General features: G+C 43.5%; 1 protein-coding gene across 2 annotated transcripts in view; it reads left to right on the forward strand.

The window, feature by feature from the left end:
• LOC118509287 overlaps positions 1 to 24,519 on the forward strand; it is a 52,491-nt gene that overhangs the window by 23,423 nt on the left and 4,549 nt on the right. For both annotated transcript variants that reach the window (XM_036049694.1, XM_036049695.1), the window contains exons 3-4: positions 23,006 to 23,847; positions 23,942 to 24,444. In XM_036049694.1, coding sequence (XP_035905587.1) covers positions 23,793 to 23,847; positions 23,942 to 24,444 — 558 coding nt within the window. In that variant the 5' untranslated portion in view covers positions 23,006 to 23,792. The remainder of the gene's footprint in view (positions 1 to 23,005; positions 23,848 to 23,941; positions 24,445 to 24,519) is intronic.

The raw sequence follows: 24,519 nt of genomic DNA on the forward strand, positions 1-24,519 counted from the left end.
TTGTAATATTTTTTAGGTATCAAAATTCCAATTGTTCCGATTGATATTTATTTAATTTATTTAATTTTATTGAAGTCAAATAAATCACATAAACTGGCAAAATCTAGCTATGCTGATCAGAATGAACTGGACTCTTTTATGGCTGCTTACTCTATCTGTTATCATATTGAAATATGACTTCTTCTTCTTCTTCTTTAGCCTAACGACCTCAAAGGTCATTCCTGTCATTTCTGGCTTACCAAACTTAATGATACCATATAGTTGAATAGTCCTCACTATGGGGGAATGGTCCAGATGAGACTTGAGCCCAGGTCCTGGCTTGTGAAGACCGACGCCGCTGTCGCATTTACCACCGGGCAACCCCTAAAGTATAAATTTAAATATGCCTCTTGAGTTTTTATTTATTTAATTATTCCCATTATTCGTCCATATTTTCCATTTAATAATCATTTACAATATCATTTGACACAGTCTCCCTTTGTTCATTTGTTGACTCATTTCACTATTGTATCTTAATCCGGAATGATAAAGGAATTTTCAACAATTTTATCTCAATTTAATTTTATTTCCTTTCTGATGCTGGTTCAACTATTTTGCTAAATACAGATCCTTATATATTTTTGTGGTGAACTATTTAAAAAAATACTTGCCAGAGACTCCCAAATGAAAGAGACAGATTTTTTTTTCATTGCTGTATGACATGATGACATATTCAGTATGAAAACTTGTTAAATAGAGTATTATTTGCTTATCTTAATTAAAATTTTACTCAATTTTTAAGAAAAAGCTACACCATTTCTGTTCTTAATTTCGCAAGCATTTATAGAATTCTGGAATATCGGATGCATTTCGTTGGTTATGAACCTTAAGGGTTATCTCCATGCTTTATCACAAGAATTCTAATCAACCGAAAGTTCAAGAGAAGATTTGGTGTTTAGACAAAACGGATTGGGAAAGCATGTTTGTAATATTTCCGAGTAAACTATTGCTGAATTCATACTATAGAATTATCAATCCTAGCTTTGAAGCTTTGATGCTATGTGTTGTCTTGCCATAAGTCTTACCACCTTGTAATTTCCAGTGTATCCAGAAATTAAACAACGCTCTTCAGCGCACTTAATTAATAAACAAAACACATGAAGCTTAATATTCCTTCGCATCGATTTACTCAGAACTTACATCAAACAGCATTCGACATACAAATAAACAAAACATTCAGAATACTTACACATTGCTACCTTGTCGTACCGTGCTCCCGTTGCATTTATCTCGTGCCACAGTGTATCCCAAATCGCTCATAGGACGCTCCTCCCCCAAAACCGACGAGCGTCCTGTGTTTTGAGGTTTGAGGCTTATCGAAAGCGCGGGCTTGAACACCACCAAAAACCACACACCGACAACCGGCTGCGGTTATTTATGGTGCGAAAAGTGAAGCCATGCAACGTCCCATTACACGTTCTTGTGCGCTCGTTAGCTAAGGGGGGCAACGGGACGCCCACGGGATAGATCCCCGGGACAGCGTAGATCGTTCGCGGGATGAATAATGCGACAGCGATAAATTCAAACCACGCTACGCGGAGATTGATCATTAATTACGGAACCAATCGTTTGCCAGCGATACGTCTAATCAATAACTGGGGGTGTGCAATGAGGGGGGGGGGGGGGTTAGCAAGAGTAGGAAGGAGTACCGTCCCCACTCACCCAGTGGGTGACCCGACGCGACCTGTTTTGTAACTTTTGATGTTCAGCGTCTTAAGGTGTACCGACGGACCGTTCAACCTCACGGGAAATATGTAGGTACCGTATTCACACAGGTCGTTAAACCTCACGGTCTGCTTATCGCAGGCAACAACCAAACGGGAAAGAACCAACGAAATAAAAAAAAAAGCTGAGCGATGAAATTTGCAAGCGCAAGCGCGCATCACCCACTGTGCTTTCATCTGTGGTAATGAGTTTGCTTTAAAAGTTACCAAAATGTGAAGGAACAAAACAAAAAGAACTTATCCGACCACCAACTCCCCGGCTGGAAACACCAGCGTCGAAAATTTGAATGCTGTTTTCCGCGAATCCACTCCCGGGATCTATTCCCTGCCTCATTTGCACAACTTACCCGTACTTACTACACGTACGAGCCAGCCAAAGGTAGGCAGGTTTAATTTGCGTATCCATGTCTTGTGCCACCCTGTACCTTCCAGCTCACACACACACACAGCCCGCGAGCTTGTTCTTGTCCCGCGGCATCAGTTACGACAAAACGTTATGCCAGGTGGGAGGGAGGTGGGTGGCTGTGTTTGAAAAGTGGGGGAGAGAGCATTTCACGCTCCATGCCACGCACCAAGGCCGATGTCGAATAATGTCGAAAAATCATCAAAACTCTCCAGGCCTCTCCAGCCGGGCTCACCCGACGAAAGGTGGAAACATTTACGGAAAGCTCGCACAGCATGAGTGTAGATTGCCATCATTGGAATATTATCATAACCCGCTTTTACATTAATGCCTATGCCCCGTGTCTCCCTCCCTTCATTCCCTTTTCGCGCAGCTCCTTCCCTTCTAGACGGTGTAATCCGTTTGCGAAAAAAGGGTGGCGAAAAGCCTTCCTATCATCGCACCATCCAGGAGACCTTTCGGGTTATTTTTTTGTAAGGCGAAACAGCCTTGCGCCGATGAATAGTAACTTTGTTTTTAATTCAAAACGGAACCAAACTTTCAACTCACACCCCAGCCCCCAAGGTAAGGGTTGCTTCTTTGTGTTCATTCAATCGCCGCGACCGTACCGTCTTCCGGCGTGCAAAAATTAACCATTTTTCTGTGATCTTTGCCGTTTTTTGCCGAGTCGACACGGTATCAGCGGATGAGCTTTAAGTTTCCCGGTTGCCGGTCGTTTGCTCGCGACCCCAAAATATCAAAAACATTGTAGCGAGACAGGACAGCAAAAGCAGGTTCGGGAGAAGTTGTGGCGCAGCGAATTGTTTCACTTAATCATTCGTCTTATTTCCTCGCCGGGTTGCGTCTTGCCTGCCTGCCCCTACCACCACCCTTAATTAGGTTGGATTAGCTCGTGCTGTTGATGGGGCTAGTAGCATCACTACCAGCTCCGTTACTAACATTTGCTTGCTTGGTTGGCCCCGGTACAGGCTTGATTGTAGCTCACCGTCTACACCTAAAAATACCCTCCAGGCAGTGAAATTTTAATGCTTCGACTTCGGATTCGCTACCGGCAGCTGCGGGGTGGTTAACGTTTCTGGTGCGGTGCAGAAACGGGGCAGCATCAGAATTTCTGAAGTAAAATTATTGGGCCACGGAAGCAACATTTCGTGTATCCGATGGGGAGGGGACCGGATGAAGGTGGTTGCCCATGGCGGGGAGCCATTCTTTGCTTCGGGAGCAAATTAATTCACACCATTCGTGTTAATCCATATCCCCTTTTGTTTCGCGTTTATCGTTAGCAGAAGAAAACGGCCTGGACTGATCTGCAGCCGTTTTCCGGTGGGGCAATTCACGGTGAGGGGGAGACTTTGGTGCAATTTGTGATGAGTATGATGATTTAGCCGTGGTTTATCGCACACAATTCATAAAAGATACCCAGTGTAAAGTGGTGAAAAGGAATAATGATGTGTATTTTACTGTGGGAGATATGGCAAAGCTACCTGATAAAAGAAACCTGGAAAAAACGAGTAAGAGTTCATCGAAAGAATTACAAACGAAACATAATCTGTTAGAATCAGTAGTAACCCCGAACTAAACTGAAGTTGGTTAAAAAATGGGCCATTTAGTACTTTGTTCAAACCAATAGTCCTGAGATCACAATGCTGATGGGATTAGATACTTCGTGCAAATAAGTGCTATCATTCAACATACAAATCCAAGAATGAAGCAACTATAACGTTAAGTAAGTGATGCATTAAGTGCAATGACTCAAGCTCTCTGTAACCTAACTATAGAGCTTGGTGTAAAGCTCTGCTAAAAAGCTCTTTTTTGTGATCCTCTGTGAGTCCACTAGACAACAAGGGATCACAATCTTTTCCAACCTGTTCCTCGGCACACACGATCCTTACGAAGATCTGCAGATCATGTATTTTGTCTGTGATCGGTCCTACAAGTACCAAACGCTGACGATTGCTGATGAGCAACAAGCTATATTAAAAACATAAGAAATACCTTCTTCTTCTTTGGCGTGACGACCTCTTGGGTCATGCCTGCCATTTATGACTTACTAGGTTTAAAGATACCACGTAGTTGAATAGTCCTCACTAAGGGGGAATGATCCGGATAGGATTTCAACCCCGGTACTACCGTATGAAGACGGGCGCCGTTATCGCATCTACCACCGGGCCGGTAGAAATCCTTATAATAAAAGAATTCTCCGCACAAAATCTGGACAGACCACTGGCTTTCGCAGTACAGTACCGATGTGTTTTGTCTTCTTCTTTCGCATTTCAGCCTCGACAGGACTCGGTCTGCCATTTTTATGACTAGATCCTTCCTGTGACTTGATTTTACTCGCAGTTGGATAATCAGTAAACGCGCGGGAAGGCGGTCTGGGTAGGATTTAAAACTTCAATCCTGCCGTGTGAAGTCCTGGAGCGATGTTTTAGCAGCATATAGTAAATTTAAAAAGTATCTGTACTCAATCGGCATGGCAAATTAAAACTAACGATTAAGATCCATCCAAGTTGTATCAACAAACATGTTGAAATCAAAAATGTCCATAATTTCATACCAGATAAAAATGCTAAGATTTAAGCAATACGGCCAGGCCATATTGCTCCATAAATTTTAAAAAAAATCTACCAAAACCAAAAAACGTTAAACTTCTGTTTTTATCATGCACAAAAGGCTGACTGCGGTTAATATCAAGTCACAGAAAGTCAGAAATGGCAGGCCGAGACCTATGGTGGTTGTAGGTGCCAAGGAAGTAAATTTATCCAAGTGCAAAAAATATTCCTCTATCTGGTTCATGTCATATCACCAATTTGAAAGTAAAGGCCAGAGAATTTAAATTAATGCTTGATTGTGTTTTCATCGGAATCTGTGACTTCTAACAGTTTTTACTTTAATTTTAGGTCCGTAACAACACCTTAACTCTATCTAAATTTAGTTCTACTACCCCATTTCAAAGTCCATGTGGTAGGTCTAAAATAATTTGCCTGGATTGTCCGATACTATGCTGAGGATATGAGCATAGTCAACCGCAGCCAGGCAAATTTAAACTTGCTACACACTAGTAAATACATTGTGCTATTCTTGGTGTTTGTAACAGTCCATGACTTTACGTTCGTACTGGAATCATCTCTTAGCAACCCGATCTCTTCGATGTGAAGATCTATTTTGTTTTTGGTTCTGACTTTTGACCCCACATACAGTGACCTACAAAATAAAGTGCTCAATTCACATTTTTTTCAATTTCTCCCCATGTACGTATCTAACACACTGAAATATTTTTTTGTACCTTATTCTTTATGTTCCCCTTAATATACACCTGCAAAATATTGAACATTTAAAGTTTTTATTTGCTGCAGAAATATTTCAATTTTAATTGGAACAAATCACTGTGACAAAATGATTTCACTGTCTACAAAAACTGTAAAACGGTTAAAATTCTTTGTTTACAACTTTTTTGAAACTTCCACTAAGAACTTAATCAATCATAATCGAAAAGCGTAGCGCATAAAATCAATCACAATATTATGCTGAATTATTTTTGTTATCCAACAAAACACGAAGCAAGTAATAATATCTCTGCCCCATTTCCACTCTCTCTCCCTCTCTCTCTCTCTCTCTCTTTCTCCCTCCTCCCTTTCCTCTGTTTCCCCCCGAAAAGGATGCTTTACCGTACCGTGCGAAAATTTCAAATCGGCTTGAAACTCAATCATTATGATAAGGTTTTAGACGATACAAACATTTAATTTGATTTTTGTACAAACTTTCCGTGCAGGCTCTTACAACGATACATTACAACAAACTCCCACCACCACTCGTCAACACGTCATCATATTTCGTTGTTTTTTCTTCCCCTCGTGGTCGGGAGGGTGGGCGCAGAGGGGGCGATTTTCCTTTCTTTTTTCCCCCTCGCATCGCTTCGCTTCGTCGCTTGGCTCGTTGCTAAAGTTCGCCGCCAACATTCGGTGTATGGCAGCTCTGTGTGCCGCAGCGCCAGAACCAGTGCGCCTGTGCTCATTAAATTGCGAAATTAAATTTTCAAAAGCATCATTTTCCACTGCCGCCTTCCACCATCTCGGCGTACCATGCTGCCAACCCCTACACCCACCCGGCCAAATGCAATTTGAAAGTCTTCGCACCGTTTGCGAGTGGTTGCGAGCCAGTAGTGAGCTTTTCCGTTACATTGTGTGCAGAATCGTGCGCGTCGACGGGAATCGTCACGCTGCGTGTGGGGATGGAGTCCCAGTGCCAGTGCCCGTCTTCGCAATGGTAAGGCAATGGTCCCATCCCTGGCTGTGTGCTGTAAGTGTGTGAATGTGCGTGCGCGCGCTTTTGTACACTAACGGCGTGTCGCCAGAACGTTTTGCTCCGTTTTTGGAATTTTGGTCGGTTGGTGAAACGGTTTTCCATTTTTGGCCCGCACTCCTGCTCATGCTGTTGCGTGTGGGTGTGTGTAAGCCAATGCGATTGCCTCAGGTGTTTGGCTTTGGGTTTGCCCGAGCACGCAAAAACCCTTCGGTGACCTTGGCGCACCCCGGTGGTGCGACCGGATTTGCGACACTATTTATGCAAACAATGCCACGACCTACATCAATTTGAGATTTCGGATTGAGCTAGCTGGCAGTAATGGTTGCACTGTTTGGAAAATTCCAATTACTATTTTTGAATAGAAATATCAAATCGAGTAAATCCTTTCCGTGGCTGCCATTGTGCTGATTTCTATAGCTTGGGAACCTTGCTAATATTTTCATTATTTTCTTCTAATTAAGCTTGGTAACCTTGGTAACCTGCTGCGAGGGTAGTTTAACGATAGTAACGGTTGGCCCTGATTCAAAGTTACATGCGGGAGGGGCATATTGCTCATTCGTACAAACCATACCAAACGTGTCAATATGCATAAGAAAGAATTTGTTGAGCTATATAAAATACAAACGATATTTTATCGGAAAATTTACAGTCTTAAGCGGATTTTGAGGACTGGAAAAAATATTATGGGCCACAAGTTTCACGAACAGAAGCCACATTTTTATCACCATTCTACATTAAATTATAAAAAAAATTGGGAATTTGGCCGATTCACAAAACTAACCAATGTACTTCAAATTCTTCTATTTTAAACTTAACATTTTATATAAATTATAAAGATTTATTCATCATTCTGAGGGATGCCTAAAGTCTTGAGGATTTCTGTTGTTAGTTCATCAAACTAAAATCCCTGTGGTGATTCTCTTCAGCATCTGCATCAGATAGGGTTTATATAGGCTCTGAAAATAGAACAATAACTTGTTTGAAATCAAAGTGAAGTTTGATATCCAATACATCCCCAAATACCTTATAAAACAACCCTAATTCACTGATTTGTTTTTAATATTTTGTATTCTAAAGCAGTCTGAGATAGATTTACTTCTTTTTTTTTATTCATAAAGGCCGGTCTGGCCGTATGACTATAAACTTACTAGCAACGTATGGCAAAATGTTTTGCTTATGATCTTTTATATATTATTTTCCAAGAGAAATCTATTGGATGTCTTAAAATACATTTTTTACCTCTGGATGCTACAAACAAAAATATGTTTGTTAGAAGTATTAGAAACCAACATTGTGCATATCATCGAAGAAAATACAATACCTGACGTGAGAAAGACTTGGCACTTAACATCGAGTTCTAAATTTAATTTTCGTAGAGTAATAGAAAAACTGTTTGAAGAATTCGAAGTACAACATCAGCTCACTACAGGAAAATTTGAGTTTTGACTTCAGAACAAAAATTCGTTTCTCACGTAATTAGATAATTTAATTTAAATTTAACCCAAAATGCTAATAGCATTTTTCCGAATTCAAAACTTACAAGAGTGCAATATTATTCGGGGAAATTATAACATGGAAACACTGTTGTTATTCATACAAGTGCAACTACTAACCTACCCAACCACACAATGAAGAAGAAACTTTTCTATAATTAAAAGAAACTTTCGCTAACCGTTTCCGCTGTAAAATGCAACTACCTAACGTTCCTAAACGACCGCAGGCCGCTTCCGCTATTTTTGCATCACATTTTTCATACAATTTTTCCCAGAACGAAAGCGCCGTGCTACGTGTAATAAAAATTCCTAAAATATGCTCCAGCTTGTTACAGCCCACCGCGGCCGAGGCTGTGGCAAGGGTTAAAATGCCGACGCGGAATGTAAAAATAAATAATAAAAAAATACTCGTTGCGCACGCTCGTAAAAATGTCGGAAAAGTAAATACTACTAAAACTGGCATCACTCCACACTCCACACACTTCCCTCGCACCGAACCTCCGGTACGGGGTGGGTGTTCGTGTGCTCCGGTGGCTGTAGTGATGATTCTGTTTCCGTTTTTTCCCGTGCACTCACCACACAAAGCCTCTGCTGATGGTCCTCCAACCACGGAAGTTAGAAGGCGGCTTAGTTCCAGTGGTTTCAAGAGCGAATTGGCGTGGTGCGTGCTATCGGTGCGCTATCTGAGCTAACACTCACTCTTGGGCTCGGGCCCGATGATAGGCACGCGATGGCTGAAAGTCCTTGCGCTCTTCGGAGCGCTGATTAGTTGTGTTGTTTACATTCCCTTAGTACCCGCCAGCTTCTGCTTTCGCCATCTTGCTTGCCGTTGAACGGGATGGAAAAGCGCGCCCAAAATCCGTTCCATTATGCTCCTCTAGTCCCGGTTTCCAGTTCATTGGGCTAAACGAAAAAAAAGCTCCCGAAAAAACAAAGAGAGACTCAAACATGATAAGGGGTTGAAAAAATGGTTCAAAAATTATGTTACAACACAAACTTGCCTCGCTACGCATTAGCACGGCCTGTCCGTCTCTTACCGGAGACTTGTTTATTCTGTCCTGATGTTTTTTTGTCTCGGCTTTCCTTTCTGCTACCATCCCTTGTTCCAACTCATTTTTTATTATTTGTTTACCGCAAAAACTCGGCACACCAATTCTTAAGCCCCCAACGCTTCACGCACTCAACCAGCAACAGCCACCGAGCGACAGAGCGAGAGAGAGAGAGAGCTTTTTTTGTCCCCCGGGTTTGTCGTCGGTTTTGACATAGTATCGCTGGGGTTTTTGAAACCCGAATCCGGAGTCCCACCCACCCGGTTCGCTTCATGCGAGTGCGAAATAAACATTGCACAAGCGGGAGCCCGATAGATAACGAAAGAGAAACAAGAAGTAAACGAGCCCATTAAATTACTCCGTCACACGGTCACAAACGAAACGGAAAGAAACATTGTCAGCGGCAATGGCAATAAATGTTGACTCGAATAAAAGAACTTTGGCAACTCCGGTCGGTCGGTCTCCGGGCAAGCGGAAGGCTTATTTGGGCTTTAGCATTTAGAGCGCACAAGCACAGCCCAGCAGAGAGCGAGATAGAGACGTGAACCGGGCGGGTAAAGGAGGCCTATGGACACAACCTCAACCACAGCACAGCTGTGTGCCGTGTACGAGCTCCGAGCACCGAACTTTGCAACAATCCCTAAACGAATCCCTCGGCCCATGTCCACGCTGGCTGCCCGCTGCTTTCGTTTATTTCATTTGCCAAGTTTAATGGAGAAAGTTTGCGAGACTTTTGAAGAGACCGAGAAGAGGCGACGATGAAAACGGTGTTACCGATACACACGAACCGTTACAGGGAAGCGGGTTTTTGGGCAAGATAGTGAAACCGATCCATTTGTTTCCGATATCGAAACACACATCGACATCCTCCGATGTGTCGTCCCATCAATTGCCTTTGCTGCTCGGCGCGGCCGGAGCTTGCTACACCTCAGGAGCTCAGGTGTTACTAGTTTTCGGTCCCACCAAACCCAAAACCCGGTCGGAGGGAGGCTCAAATAGATACTGACTTATGTCGAGCTTTTTCCCGTTATTTGTTAATGGTTTTTCAATTTGCCACTTTAATACCCTTTGCATTTGTGACTTCCCCACCCCCCCTATTCAGTAGTAAGACCGAAACAACTGCATTTGGTCGGTGAATGAGAAATAATCCCCGGGCTTCGTTTTTTTGTTTTGTTTTGGGAAGGAATTTCAAACGTTCGAAACGAAATGGGACGGGTCGGCAGGAAAGCACTTTTCTATTGCTCCGTTGGCACTTCTGGACCGCTTTTGGATTACCGAACCGTCGGTTGCAGACTTCCGTCATCTAATGGCCAAGTTGTTTCCGATGGTAAAATGGTGCTACCGCAGATTAGTGGATGCAACAGCAGCAGAAAATTCTCTCTCTCGCTTCTCTCTTCGATACACAGTGGGATTACGGAAAATCACTATTAGCTGGAACTTGTGGCTGGAATTTCTTCCCACTGAACTTGATACATTTTTTTGCTATTTTTTAACAGTTATGCAAGTGGGAAGTGGATTAAAACTTTCGGCCGAAATTGTCATTTTGCCACATTGGTTAATGTATTTGTGGTATGTGCATATGGAAAAGCTCGATCAGTATTCATCAGTATTTATCAGTTCAGTATGTGCGGTCAAAGTTGTATAAAATTTTAAACAACAATGCATAATATGAGATATCAAAATATCATATCCGGCGTTAAAGGCGACTACAACGCCGGTCTTCATACGGCAAGAACGGGGTGCAAATCCAATCCGGATCGTTTCCCCGTAGTGAGGACTGACTCGCCAACTACATGGCATCATTTAGTCGAGTAAGTCAGAAATGGCAGGCATTACCTAAGAGTAAGAGATCGTTAGGCCAAAAAAGAAGAAGAGAAGAGAAGTTTAAATATCAAAAAAGGTACCAACGAATTGTAAAAACATTCTAAAAACAAATAGGTAAAGGAAATAAAAAAATGTGCGATATCCTATTCCAAACAAAAAAATACACGAAAAAACAACAATTAAAAAAATTTTAAATAACAATACGCAGCATAAGACAGGAAAGCTTTTCATATTTGATTACCCTATTCAATTAATTGTTTGGATATGCATGCATGAACCGAACAACCAAAGATGATTTATGGATATACACCAGGAAGGCACATCCGCAATCAAATCAAATAATCAGCAATCAAATCAAGCAATCAAATAATAAATTACATTACAAGAGAAAGAATTAGAATATAACATACAAACATAAAATTAAGGTAGCAAAAAAACTAAAACAAAGGAATAGACAAACTAAAACAAACAGAAACACAAAACTAACAAAACAAACAAAATAATTTTAAAAATCGAAATATGCCCAAAAAAGCTAGACAGAAAAATAATATTTAGAAAATTTTAATTAGAACTCAGAGATCATCATTAGCCTTACTAAATTCAGAATTTTTTTTCCATGACTTTTTTTCAGAAAAAAATGACTTATATTTACAAAACATATTTATACTCATTCCAAAATCAAACTAAAAACAAAAGAAAAACTTAGAAATATCATAAAAAATTAATAAATCCAAAACTAGGATCAATTAACTCTGTTGTACAACTATGACAAAGAAAAATTGCCGGATAAGGTGAACCCTTTCACGGTTTGAAGAAGGAAATGTCTCCAAACCATCGTGAATTGTATTCGTTTTGTAATCTAGTTTCGAGCAACACGGACAGGCCGTCCTTCATGAATAAAAAAACATACAGAAAAAATATAATAGAAAACAAGACAAAATAGGAAACAAATCTAGTCTAGTTCTAGATCTAGAAAATTAGGAAGATTGCTAGAAAATCTAAGAATAATAATACTAGAATTTATAATCCAAATGCTTGTGTTGGATGTGCAAAGAAATTAAATCCAAAATCATTTTTCTGCCTTTCAATTAGGGTTTTGTTTACTAGCTTTCGAGGCTTTTAAATCATTGGAGTAGTTAATACTTCGAATAACTCCAACTGCTACCACGAAACAGCGACGATCCCCTCCCACCGACTAAATGGTACGGTGTCCCAATTAAAATGGAAGCTACCGTGTGTGTGTGTGTGCGTGTGTGTTGCACAGCATCCCTAGTTACATGTCCCGTTAATGAAAACTGGTAACACCTTTCCAATTATTTTCCTTTCCCCGCTCAATCGGTTCCAATTGTGAGGAAAAGAAAACCCGAGTACATAAAAATTGCTCATTTCTTCGTGCGCGGCAATAACGCTTAAACTTTTGTCCAGCTGTGAAAACCCATTCTATCTCAGCGTGCATCTCTAACATGGAAATGATGTGTATTTCTTGTCGCTTTTTTCTCCATTATTTTATCCCCAGAAATAGGTTTTTTTCCCATTCGACCCGCGAATTCCGCTCACACACCGCTTTTCTTGTCGCTTAATGCCGTTAGATTTGACTTAATGGCTCTCAACATGTCCTCTCAAATGGAACTGCAATTCTATTGAATATTAAAGCTATAATAACTCAAACACAAAACGAACGAGCGAGAAAGAGAGCTATAGAGAGAGAGTGAGAGTGAGAACCAGAATCGGAGTGAAGGATAGAAGTTCAACATTTCTAGCCCTCTCAAAACCCTTTTCCAAGTCACCTTTTTTGTTCCCCCCCTCCCACAGGGTGCATACCGGTGCTCGATTCGTTTTGCAGCTTTCCTGTATTTTGCCCCTCATTTCCGATTGCTTTCTGAACTTTTCCTACCCCCCAGAAGCACCTCCACATGCTCTACCTTTCTGGCCCAGCAAAGTGGGAATCCTGAAAAGTGGGTTGCGGAAAAACAACTGCATGTAGTACCACTACTGTAGTGGAATTGTGACGAGCTGAACCGAAGCAGAACCGAGCTCACCGAATTTGATCAACCCGATGCAAACGCGGACCGAGTGGGTTGACGGAGTGTAGCAGCTATTTCTTCATCGCTTTCGTGGATGGAAATAGTTTTCACTCATAATTATGCCCGCCGATAACAAGTTTTCTGACCCCATTTCCATACACTGCCTTCAGTTCAGGGAGCAAGAGGGTCCAGGGCTGGAGTAAAATGTGTTTTGGTCAGCACACACAGTGCAGCACAAACTTTTGCAACATCAACTACCGCTGCTGGTAAGCGAGGGTACCGACCAGGGGCATATCAAGTTGGACGAAAGTGTGTCGGCACGAAGAAAAACCCCGACCGCCCGCGGTGAACCCCTTCTTGACCACCGATGGCAAGATGCTGGTGGTTTGAGTTCTGACTTTTCCAAACTACTTTTCTTTTCCACTGCTTTCCTTCAAGTTCCGCCTTCGAAACCCTCACGTCTACGACGCCTAATTCGATGTCATTTTTTTTTGTTCCTTCGTCATAGCTCGGTACGGTCCGGTTCCTCGGGACGTGAGCTTTGCTGTCACAATTGCATTCAGGCCTCGTTTTTCACGGACTGTCCCGAGGACTTCCGATGATCACCTCCCACGGCCTCATTTCCCGTCCATCTAGCTAGAGTTTTAACTTGAGCAATACAGCAACACACACGCACACAAAAAGTGCTTCGCCCTCCAAACGAGTGTCAGTTAAGAACGGAACCATGCCACCAGCGACAATCGGCGTATGTGTGTCCGTGGCGCTCGTTTGTACGGTACGACGACGATGTATTTGCTGACATCATCCTCCCACATTCCTTTTTCCTCCATTGGACGCGAGTGGAGAAGGCTGGGGGGTGGCAAAAATTCGTCCATTTTAGTTCCCATTTCTAGCCAACGAGCTCGAAAATTACTACATCCTGCAGTTTTGCTGGCCGGTTCAGTCAGTCGGTCGGTGTATGATCGTGCCCGGTCGGTAGCCGCAAGCCATAGCCACATCGCTTCACTGAGCGCTCTGGGTTCTGGTGAAAGCGCACACACACACACAGTCAGACAACCACACGCATCCTTAGGCCCCAGCGTAAACGTTAACACGTGCACGTGACTGAATTCGGAATGGTGCGATGGAGCAAAAAAACAGGCGGTGGGAAAAATAATCAGCTAGCTAGGGTCCTTTCCATCATCAACTCCCGTGCAAACCGCTCGTTGCTGATCACTGCCTGCCCTCGGGGTCACCAGTCACCGGTGTACAGGAACGACACAAGATGGCCGCTACTAGCCATCACACAAAATACAACCACCAGATTCACTTCGGATACGAAATTGCTTACAGTGCGCAGCAAAAATACATCAAGAATAGTCATTCCTGCATGTACTAACCAACCGGTGGCCAGAGGGATAGCGATAGTGGAAAACATGGGAGGAAAAAAGGTGGGAAGGATTTCCTTTCCAATTTTCCGGTCCAAACCATTGGTTGTTCTGGTAGGGGGGAGTGCAAGTGCGGGATGGACAGTTTTCTTCCATCTCCCACCCGACAGCGGAAGTCAAGATCGTCGCAATTTTTGTTTAGGTGGTGTGATATACAAAAAATAAAACTAAACCAAAAAAAATACTCACACACACACACATACAGCAAGTCAACCATTCTTTCTTATAAAACTCGATAAATAAACATTTTATTAAATCGGCATTTTATTACTCTTCCTTCGCTGGTACAATTCATATTGTTCGCACGTTCGGTTGGTGTGTGTGTGTGTGTGTGTGAGCAGTTTTTTTTTTCTTCTCTGGCTTACTTACTTATACGCCACACCAGCCAGCGTCAACGGCTGTCTTCGATTCGGTTGGAGACAAATTTCATTCAAAATGTATCCGGAAGGAAGCTGCTCGCGTCGAACGGAAGCGAACGGATGGTTTCGTGTGCGGCGTCATCGCTCGGTCTCGCTACCTCTAGCCGGTGCTTTATTCTTGGCCTTTTGTCTCGCATGTGTGCATGTGTGCGCACCTCTCGTTTTTATGTGTCCACAGGAGACACTTGATTGGATGTGTGTGTGTATTTGTGTGCAAGGGTATGTGCGCTTCCTTCGCTTCAACAATAGAGCGGAACGAAATTATTTGGCCCTTCACCACGTACTTTGACGCTTCTTTTGATCGATTTGTCAATTTTGCCGTCGATCGTTGTACGCACACTCATACACACACACTGCACGATGACACAATGGTGAAAAGAAAAATGGTTCATTAACAGAATGGTAGGCAGGGAAAGAGTGTCACCAAGCGGAGCCGAACCGTTGCCAAGCAATCGAACGGATGAAAATGACAGCTTGTGTTTTCGCCGTTCGCAATTCTAGCAAAACGAAAGTGAAAGGCGCGAAAAAAAAGAATGCGGTTGAATGGGGCGCAGAACGAATAGAAAAGAATTCCGCCGGAATCGGGCGAAAGGCTCGAGGCTCGAAATCATTCTTCAAATATCTTCATTCAGATTTTTCGATTTTCCGCGATTGCGGGTGATAAAATGGTGAAACTGTGCTACCCATTGGGGAATGGTTAGGCAAAAGAAGGAGAAGGGAGGGGGGGAAGGTGTGTTGGGGACGGGAGGCATGAAAATAATCAAGCTGTCAACGGTCTCGCACCGCAATACGTTAATTCGTGGAAGGACGGTTTACGCGCGCTAAAAGCAAAACACTGTTGGTAGGAAAGTTGCTTTGTAATAGAGCAAACACTGGCCCATAGCATGTCTCTCCGTGCCTATTGTGCGTGTGTTACGGTTCGCATTTTCAAAATTTCGGTGCAATTTTTCGTGAATTAGCAAACGAAAAAAAGACTCCCCTGCTCTGTGTCGAATAATGAGACCTATGTATTTCGAAACGGAAGGCAGGGAACGACCCGTGGCCAGTAGGAAATCGTCACCATCCGTGCTTAGATCGGTATTCGTTGTGCCATAGAACGATAGTTTCATGCTGGAAGGATGCCATTCTTTAGAGTGTGTGATTAATGACACCTCTTCGTTATTTTTCCTGCAAAGCCACGCGGTGGCCCGTGGTCGGTTTTCCTTTGTTCCCGTATTTTGGTGACAGTCTCCCGCTAAGCCGCTTACTGTCTAGGGGTAGGTTGTGTGAATTTTATGCAAATAACGCTTTTAAAAGTGAAAACAATTTAAGCATTTGCATTACAATACACACGTTGGTTTAGCATTTTATTGGGCTAAAACATTGAGACCAAATTTATTTTCACTTCGAATCATTTATTTGATTTATTTATCTATTCGATGTATTTAATCGATGTACTTCAGGAGCAATTTTATGTTGACAAAACAATCATTTTAAATTGAGGCTATCAATGTGCGCAACTTTAACACAATACGCCTAATGTACCCATAGCAGAATACTATCACATGCGATACTGGGCGCCTCCATCGAAAAAAATGTTTTTTCTTTAAAAATACTTTCTAGTTTTCGATGTTATCTTATTAAAGTGATACTGAGATGTTTTGTTTAAATTTGACTGATCTTACCCTTTAAAATAAATTTACGATATGAAAAGACTTTTGAAAGGCAAACGCAGCGTTTTAATTACTCAAGGACCAGGCGCCTCCATCAACATATGATATACTCATCAACATATATGTTCTCTATTTATATTGTAGAGTTCCGGGGGCAATTTAATGCAGACAACAATTTCATTTCAAATCTAGACTAACAACGAGTGTGATATTTATTTAATTACGAGAGATGTACTTATAGCAGAATACTACCACGTGCAATACTGGGCGCCTCCATCGATAAATGGTTTTTCTAATAAATATTTTCTAGTTTTCGGTATTGTCTTATTGTAGTAGAGCTGACAAATTTTCAAGCAAGATTAGAATTTTTGATTGAGAAAAACGTATCGTTCTAATTACTCAGGTATCAGGCTCTTTCAATTAAACACGACGCTGGTAAAATGTTTATGCATTTTCCTTTATTTATGCTGCAGAGAGCAAAAGTATTTTCATGGACACAAATACAAAAATCTTGCTGTGGTCTATTGATTTTCAATAGTGCGCTCGTCTACCAATCCAATATCTTGGGCCTTCTGAAGGACATATTCGTTCTTAATTTTTGACAAAATCTTTTATTGCCTGCATTTTAAGTAAATATCTCAACAATCTTCTTCTACTTTTTTGGCACTACCACCTGGAAAGATCTCGGGCTTCCATTTTGTCTTGAAGCTGAATTGTCAGTCCTGCATTAATTTAAAAATGTATAAACCAAATTTACAGAAACATTATATTTTCCAAATCAAGTAACAGCTAGCACACCAAAGCTAGAACGAAAGATAAAAAATCCCATTTTTAACGGCGCCAAAGAACCCAACAAAGCACCGAAAAAGATTACATTTCGTTGAAAAATGGCACACCAACCCTCGACTAAGGTGTCCTGCCCATTACCACTAGCACCACCAACCGAAGAATCTTTTTGTCCACACGCTTGTCTACAATCCTTTTAATCTCTGCGGCGAGCGTACAGCTACGCCACCCGATCAACCTCCGGGGTACAGCTCGTTCCCGAGGACACGTGTTCCGCCGGAATCTCTTATCAAATCACCGGGCACGAATAATTTATCATCCACTCACCTAAACCGGAATTTGTCACGGCGGTTTGGATCCCTAATTGACGATATTTGTTTTGCCACTCAGCGTATGCTCACAGCACATCACGCGCTTACACCGGTGAGACGAAGCCATCCGATCCATTCCCGGCTATCACGGTGCGGCTATTGAAGCGTGAATTAATTTGATTTGCTTAATCATGGCGCCCAGCAGCTAGGCGTGTGATGGGGCGGCGACCCAACGTAACGATGCGTTTCGTTTGTATAATTACGATACGACAGTCCGGGGCGCATGGGGCGACGGGCACATCCGTATCCCGGGGCAAAAAAGGGCTGCTGGCCGCTTCTCCGTATGCCGTAGGACGACATTCACCCGGACACGGACGAACGCTTCTGTCAAAGCTCATTCGCACCTTTCACCGTGCAAGCCCAAGATCGTTCTGGCATCTTGACACGGATGCGTGCCACTAGTTCATGTGTGCAGACGGATGAGTTGTTCTCTGTAAAGCGGAACACTCCTGCCCGTCGTGCTCGACCCCGGATGGATGTCCTGTCCCGGACCGGACAGTTGGTAACATCTTCCAGTGATTCTCGGTTGAGAGTCTCCCGGGGAAATGGTGACGACCCACCCGAAACGTCGAAACCGATTGCCGGATATTGTCGGGGTCCTGAAACCTCAGCAAACATCATTATACATTTCCTTTCGCATGGTTCAGCAAGATGATGATGATTGGACCATGATTGAGGGTGCGGTACACCACGAACACTGCGCTTCCTCGTCCCAGCGGCTTCCCACCTCAAACCTTCCCTTCCCCCTCACGGTTCGATCGAACGATACACTCGAATTAATATTTATTCAATTTTCCAAACCCAAGCCCCAAAACCCGGCACGGAAACTTATGTTATACAACATCAACTCTGCACCCCAAGTGTTTTCTCCTGGGATAATTTGTGACTCCGAACTTTATCAAGAAGGATGAAATTGCCGGGAACTAACCGAAAGCGATGTAATAACTCTTGTAGGCGTTGTTAACAGTCCGTTTGCCCGGATTTTGAAAATTGATAATCGAATTTTTGGGAGGGTTGATTAAAAACTCGCACGACCGTAAAAACCGAATGTGCCCCTGGGTCGGAGGCATGTGGTTTGCGCTTATTGAATTATCATTTTTCCATGTTTGTAAACATGAGGATTTATGTTTGGGAGCTTTTTAATCCACAAAACTAAAATTTTAAATTAAATTTTATAAAAATTGGTAACTTTTTTAGTATACAGGAGAACCCTTCATAGTGAGAACTACTTTGAGAGGATTCTTCGCAAATAAATTAATAAAAATAAATAATCAGTTGCATAATGACAAAATAGCCACATTTAAAATCTCCCAGGATGCAAAATTAACAGTAGAAAAGGGAACCTACTACACTCCCAGGAGGCACTTCAAATAAACACAATCCACTGTAGCATGAAACCAGACTAAAAGAGCAACCAGTTCAACCTCAAGCTAAAAATTATTCGTGCTTTACTAATTCATTACCAAGATTCTCCAAAGCAGCTAGTCCATCTTTATTACAGGGAAACGATCAAATTGGACTCAGTATGATTTAAAAAACCTAAATTACCTTAACTTTCAATGACTTTTACGAAACACGTTATAATAAAATGGTTGTATTGAAACAAACAATTGCCATGCATCCTCTTGAACAGTACCCCCCCTTTTTGTTGACAATTTTTATCCAGATAATTCAGAATTCTTTTTTATATGGAAATTTTTTTGTTTTTCACAGCATTTCGTTGAAAGGCTTGATTCAATGGAACTGCAAATAATTTTAATTTGAATGCTGTTGGAAGAGAGCACAATAGGAGCCACATGGATTTAGTTTTTTTTATTTATTCGTGATGTACGGCCTGACCTTATTACTACCACAGTCATGATTGTGTTTCCAGAACAAAACAATCGAAAAATATGAATACTGTGTTTTCAAGCTATAAAACCAAATGCCTGCATCATTAAAACTCAATGCTATTTTTATATAACAATAAATTTAAGCAATCAAACAATACGATCAGGCCGTTTCTCATGAATAAAAAAATATTTCAGCAATCAGAGATCGTGATTTGAAAGGCTTGTTTTTACACGGCATTTGTCCTTTGTAAAACCATTATATAGGCCTGGAGCCGATTATTTCTCTATAGCTGGAATAAAAGAATATCAAGTCTTTACTTATTACAACTGTAATACTGGAACGCATCTTGTTATGGTAAAGTTTGAACCTACTTAAACCTTTCAGGCGCTACAACCGCTTTGCGGACTTGGCCTGCTGCAACAATCCTCGAAACCACGGCCGTCGTCTGCCAGTCCGTTATCCCGGCCGTTCTGGCGGACGCATCAACGCCATCACTCCATCTCAATTTGGGCCTATCACGCCTCCTCTGTCCTTGTGGACGGCCTAAAAGGACTTTACGGGCTGGGTCGTCCGGTGTCATTCTCATGACGTGACCAGCCCACCGGAGCTGGTGAATCTAATTCGCTGCACGATGGTGAGACCATCGTCATTGTAGCGGCTCCTCCATTGTCCTTCCACACATACGGGGCCAAGAATCCTTTTGAGCAGCTTCCTCTCGAACGCAGCTAAGAGGGCTTCGTCAGTTTTGAACAGAGTCCATGTCTCAGAGGCGTATGTGAGTACTGGGACTATAAATGTTCTGTACAGTCCCAGCTTCGTACGTCGCGACAAGTATTTTGAGCGGAGAAGTTTCCTCTGGCTGTAGTCTGACCGGCCGCTAGCCAGCACCCTTGCGCGTATCTCAACATCAATGTTGTTGTCGGTGCTGACTTTTGACCCCAGATAGGTGAAGTTTTGGACGACTTCAAACGTGCGGTCACCTATCTGTACATCACCCCTGCGTAAATCAGTGTTTGTTAGCAGGGCCGCTGGTGGTGCCACCATCATTTTGGTTTTCGCCTCGTTAATCTCCAACCAGAGGTTCTGTGCCGCTCGCACGATCCTTTGATTTGAACTTCTGCTACATAGGAGAGCCTCAAACTAAATGATGTCTACGACATCAGCGTATCCCAGGATCTGCATTGACTTATAGAAGATGGTCCCCGAAGTTTCCACCTCCGAGTCGCGGATGGCTCTCTCTAGCGCCAGATTAAAAAGGAGACAGGCAAGCCCATCTCCCTGCCGCAAGCCCTTGGTGGTAGCTAAAGGCCCTGAAAGTTTTCCATCCACCTTCACCTGGCATGTGATGTTGGTCATTGTCATTCTTACAAGCCTGGTAAGCTTGGCCGGGATTCCAAAAGAGCTCATTGCGTCGTACATTTTTACGTACAGTAGGAGTGGAGCTGCTGCTCCGCCATCTTCTCCATGATTTGCCGCATCGTGAACATCTGGTCAGAGGTTGATTTTCCGTTTCGAAATCCTCTCTGATAGTTTCCGACTATCTCTTCGACAAATGGGACAAGTCGATGGAAAAGTTTACTCTGCATTTAAAATAAATATAAAATGAGACCAAAGTAGTCTAATGACTCAAAGAGTTTATAATTTACCAATCAAACCACACAAAAAAATAAAAAAAAAACAATACTAAAAATCTCATAAGACAATACAAAAAAAATACGATTACTAAAAGCTATGGAAAATACAATGAAACAGCTTCAAAGCATCTTCTACATGATAATCAAATCTGCCAACGCAAAATGATTTAATATCCTTCACAATAACAAATAGTACAAAGGGAGAAAAGCCTAGAAAGCGAGCACTCCAAACGAAAACAGTTCAATCAACTGGCAAAGGTTCCGGAGTCAATGAGTTGTTTTTCTTTGTTGTACGAAACAACCGACGACCGAGAACATTCAACACTCCAAAAAGGATGTAAAGTACGATGCCCACCCGTCAAAGGCCTTCGCCACACGGAAGAAGATGAAGGTGCTAGAAACCTCAGTATCACGAGGCACTGGCGTTCCGGGCCGACATCATCAAAAGGAAGTTTACATTTCGGCTTCAAAGCACTTTTCTTATCTTGCTCTTGCTACACTCCCAAACGGAGACCGCACACCAGAAACGGGGCTGACCAGTTCCGACCTGCGAGATAGCGTGAAGAACACCAAGTCAGAGATCAACGATTCGAACAGGTTAGGTTTTTCCGGGCTGCCGTTTGCTTCCTTCTCGGTCGAAATGATGAAGGGTTCATCAATTGGACGGTGACTATCAAATGCTTGCTGTGGTTTGGCGGCCCGGAACAAATAAAACTCTCCCCCACCACTGCTACGCTGGTAGAACTTTCCCGATAAATGGTTCGCCTAAGTACCGGCAAGTACCAGCCATTGTCCACGTGGAAGAATACGACACCATTATCGGCACAACTGGCGTGTTGGTGGCTAAGGGACAACCCACGGCAAGCATACTGAGCGCTTTATCGAAATCGGACCAGGGGAAAAACGAAACCGCCCGGAAGTGCTTGGACACACAATCGGACCTCGGGCGCTGTCCCTTTTGGCAAATTGAACATAATACACTGGAGAATCCGAATCGTACTTCTTCGGGGCCGGGCAATGCTTTCTAGCTGCTGACGACGAACTTAAAGCGCTAAGTAGTTCGCATGCTCCTTGTCAGCTGCGATACCGTGCAGCAGAAAGGGATGAAGCGTTAAATTGATTTATCGCCCTAATTTTCTCAATGCTTTTCCCTTCGACGAAACAGGGAGAAACATCGGAGACACGAATACTGGCCTGCTGGGTGTGTTACCCTGGTAACCGGGACCCGAACCGTCCAAAAGTGTCGGGCTATTTTCTTCCTACCTGTCTGCTCGCAAGTACACCGAATTTTCCCGGGAAAACTACAATCGGATTGGCGATTCTGGAAATAGCGCCAGCCCCGTGGGGGTTGATATTAAGCACCAGGCCGCACATTTCAACCCGATGATGCATATGTTTGTGGTTTTTTTACGCTCGCGCTTGAATGCTGTTCATTCGTTCGGTTGTTTTCCACGCTTTAAATTTTATTGTATCGTCCGGGAAAATTCTACCCTACGAGCACTTCCCATGCTTTTTTTCCTGACCATGCGTTTGGTCCCCATTTATCATTTACATGCTCGGCAATCGATCAGCAATCGGCCGGGCCGAATATCGGTTAGTGGCGTTTGCGTGATACTTTACGGATCCGATCGGCGCTTGGGAATGGTGCCGACAAAGCGTCACAAAGGAAAAGATTGATGCGTGTTCATAAAAAGGACATATTTTTAAGTGGTATTTCGTCCGTCGTGCAGCTTCTCGATTTCCTGGAACGCGGGGAGGGGGAGAAGGGACCACGAACGACCGGGGAAGTAGAAGTTGATTAGTTGATCATTGTCTGTCGTTGCCGTGGCGGGCCTGCCGCCAGCCGCCAGCCACCAGCCAGCCTAATCGAATTTTGGGGCGGAGTTGCCTGTGCATCCTTGAACGTGACTGATTGCCTGTATCCTTACGCGACGCTTCGGAAGAAAACCTTTTTTTCTTCTTCACCCCACGAATGTCCCAAAAATACTAACCTACCTTTTTTGTGTTTCCATTTTTCTTCTACAGCATCCTACCTTTCGGAAGGCCGGGTTTGTAGTTGCTGCAAACCTCTCCCTACAAAACTGGGTCCTGGAAAACTGTGCCGCCACCTATATAAAGCACTTTTTTCGAGAAACCATTAGGGAACCCGGGTGCGTACTACCACCAGCAACCAGCGGACACGGGTAGCAAATGCGTCGGCAAACCAACCGAACGCTGCTCGGTTAGCAGCGTGGAAAGCAAACAGAACCTAGAACCCAATTTTATATCCCGACAAATGCCGGCCCTCGCCCGCTGTACCCAGTGGGGCGCACTCTCTTAGTAAATAATTACATTTACTCGTTAAAGCTGCTTTCACCTGAATTTGTCCCTGGATGGGGATGGAATGTTGGGGTTCTTAGAAGGAGCTAGACCGTGCGGCAGCAGCTGGACCAGGTAACTAGCGAAAATGAAGATTCGATGTTCTTTCGGTGCTGCAAGATCTTGCGGGATTAGACAAAATTAGGAGCAAAAAGAAAAAGAATCGCGCCACTGTCCAGAACGAGTACCCAGCTCTTCCCAGCTATTGTGAGCTAAAAATTGGCAAGATTCGCTTTATCGAATCATAGCAATTCTGAGCAAGCGTGACCATTTCGATCTACCAAGTAACGCAGGACCGCCGGCGGCCAATCCGGAAACAGGAGCACGGAGAACCCGCACACACAGACACCGCTTTTAATGCAAGGAAGGAAGCGTTTAGCAAAAGTGGAAATTGAGCAATTTCGAAAGAATTTGTTTGTGGAGTGTGGTGGTGGCGGCGAGCGAGAGCGCAACGATGAGTGTCCATGGCTGTATGAGTATTTTCCTGTTCGGTGCCAACGTATTAGCAGGTGAGATGGCGTCACGGTCCCCACTTCTACTACCGCGGCTACATCGGCTTCGGCTGATGATGAAGCTGTTAATTTAATTCGATTTTTGCTTCAGGTCTACTAGTGACGGCTCTCGCCAGTGAGCTTGGATCCAGCTCGACCGCGCTGCTCCACAAACTGCCGATCGCGCTTCCCACCACCGAAACACCACCGCACGGTGCACCACGACCGCTGCCACCTCGCCGGGGGATACCGTACGATGAGGGTGGTCCGGGTCCCGGGGACATCGGTGCCGACAGTAATGCGTTCGTTGCGGCCGACATTATCAACCTCGACCGGGACGGTGCGGTTAGCTTCATTCCGCGCCGGGACCTGCGGTATCAGCGGGCCGTACCGCCCGAGTATGCCGGTGCGTCCGCGCTGCCACACTGCGAAACGTTCACGATGGGCGATCCGGACTCGAAAACGCTGTACAATCCGGGCTGGCCAGGGAACTACCCGAACAACAGTGACTGTGTGGTGGTGCTGGAGGCACCGGTCGGGTTTCTGGTGCGGCTTGACTTCCGGGACCACTTTCACATCGAACCGTCGGAAGAGTGCAAGTACGACTTTCTCGAGGTAATGATGCGTGGCGAACAGTGATTGGCATGAGTTTTGCCATGGTTGCCATAGTGCGAACTCGGCATTGAACGC

This window comes from Anopheles stephensi, chromosome 3 (genome assembly GCF_013141755.1).
Source record: "Anopheles stephensi strain Indian chromosome 3, UCI_ANSTEP_V1.0, whole genome shotgun sequence".
Lineage (NCBI taxonomy): Eukaryota > Metazoa > Arthropoda > Insecta > Diptera > Culicidae > Anopheles > Anopheles stephensi.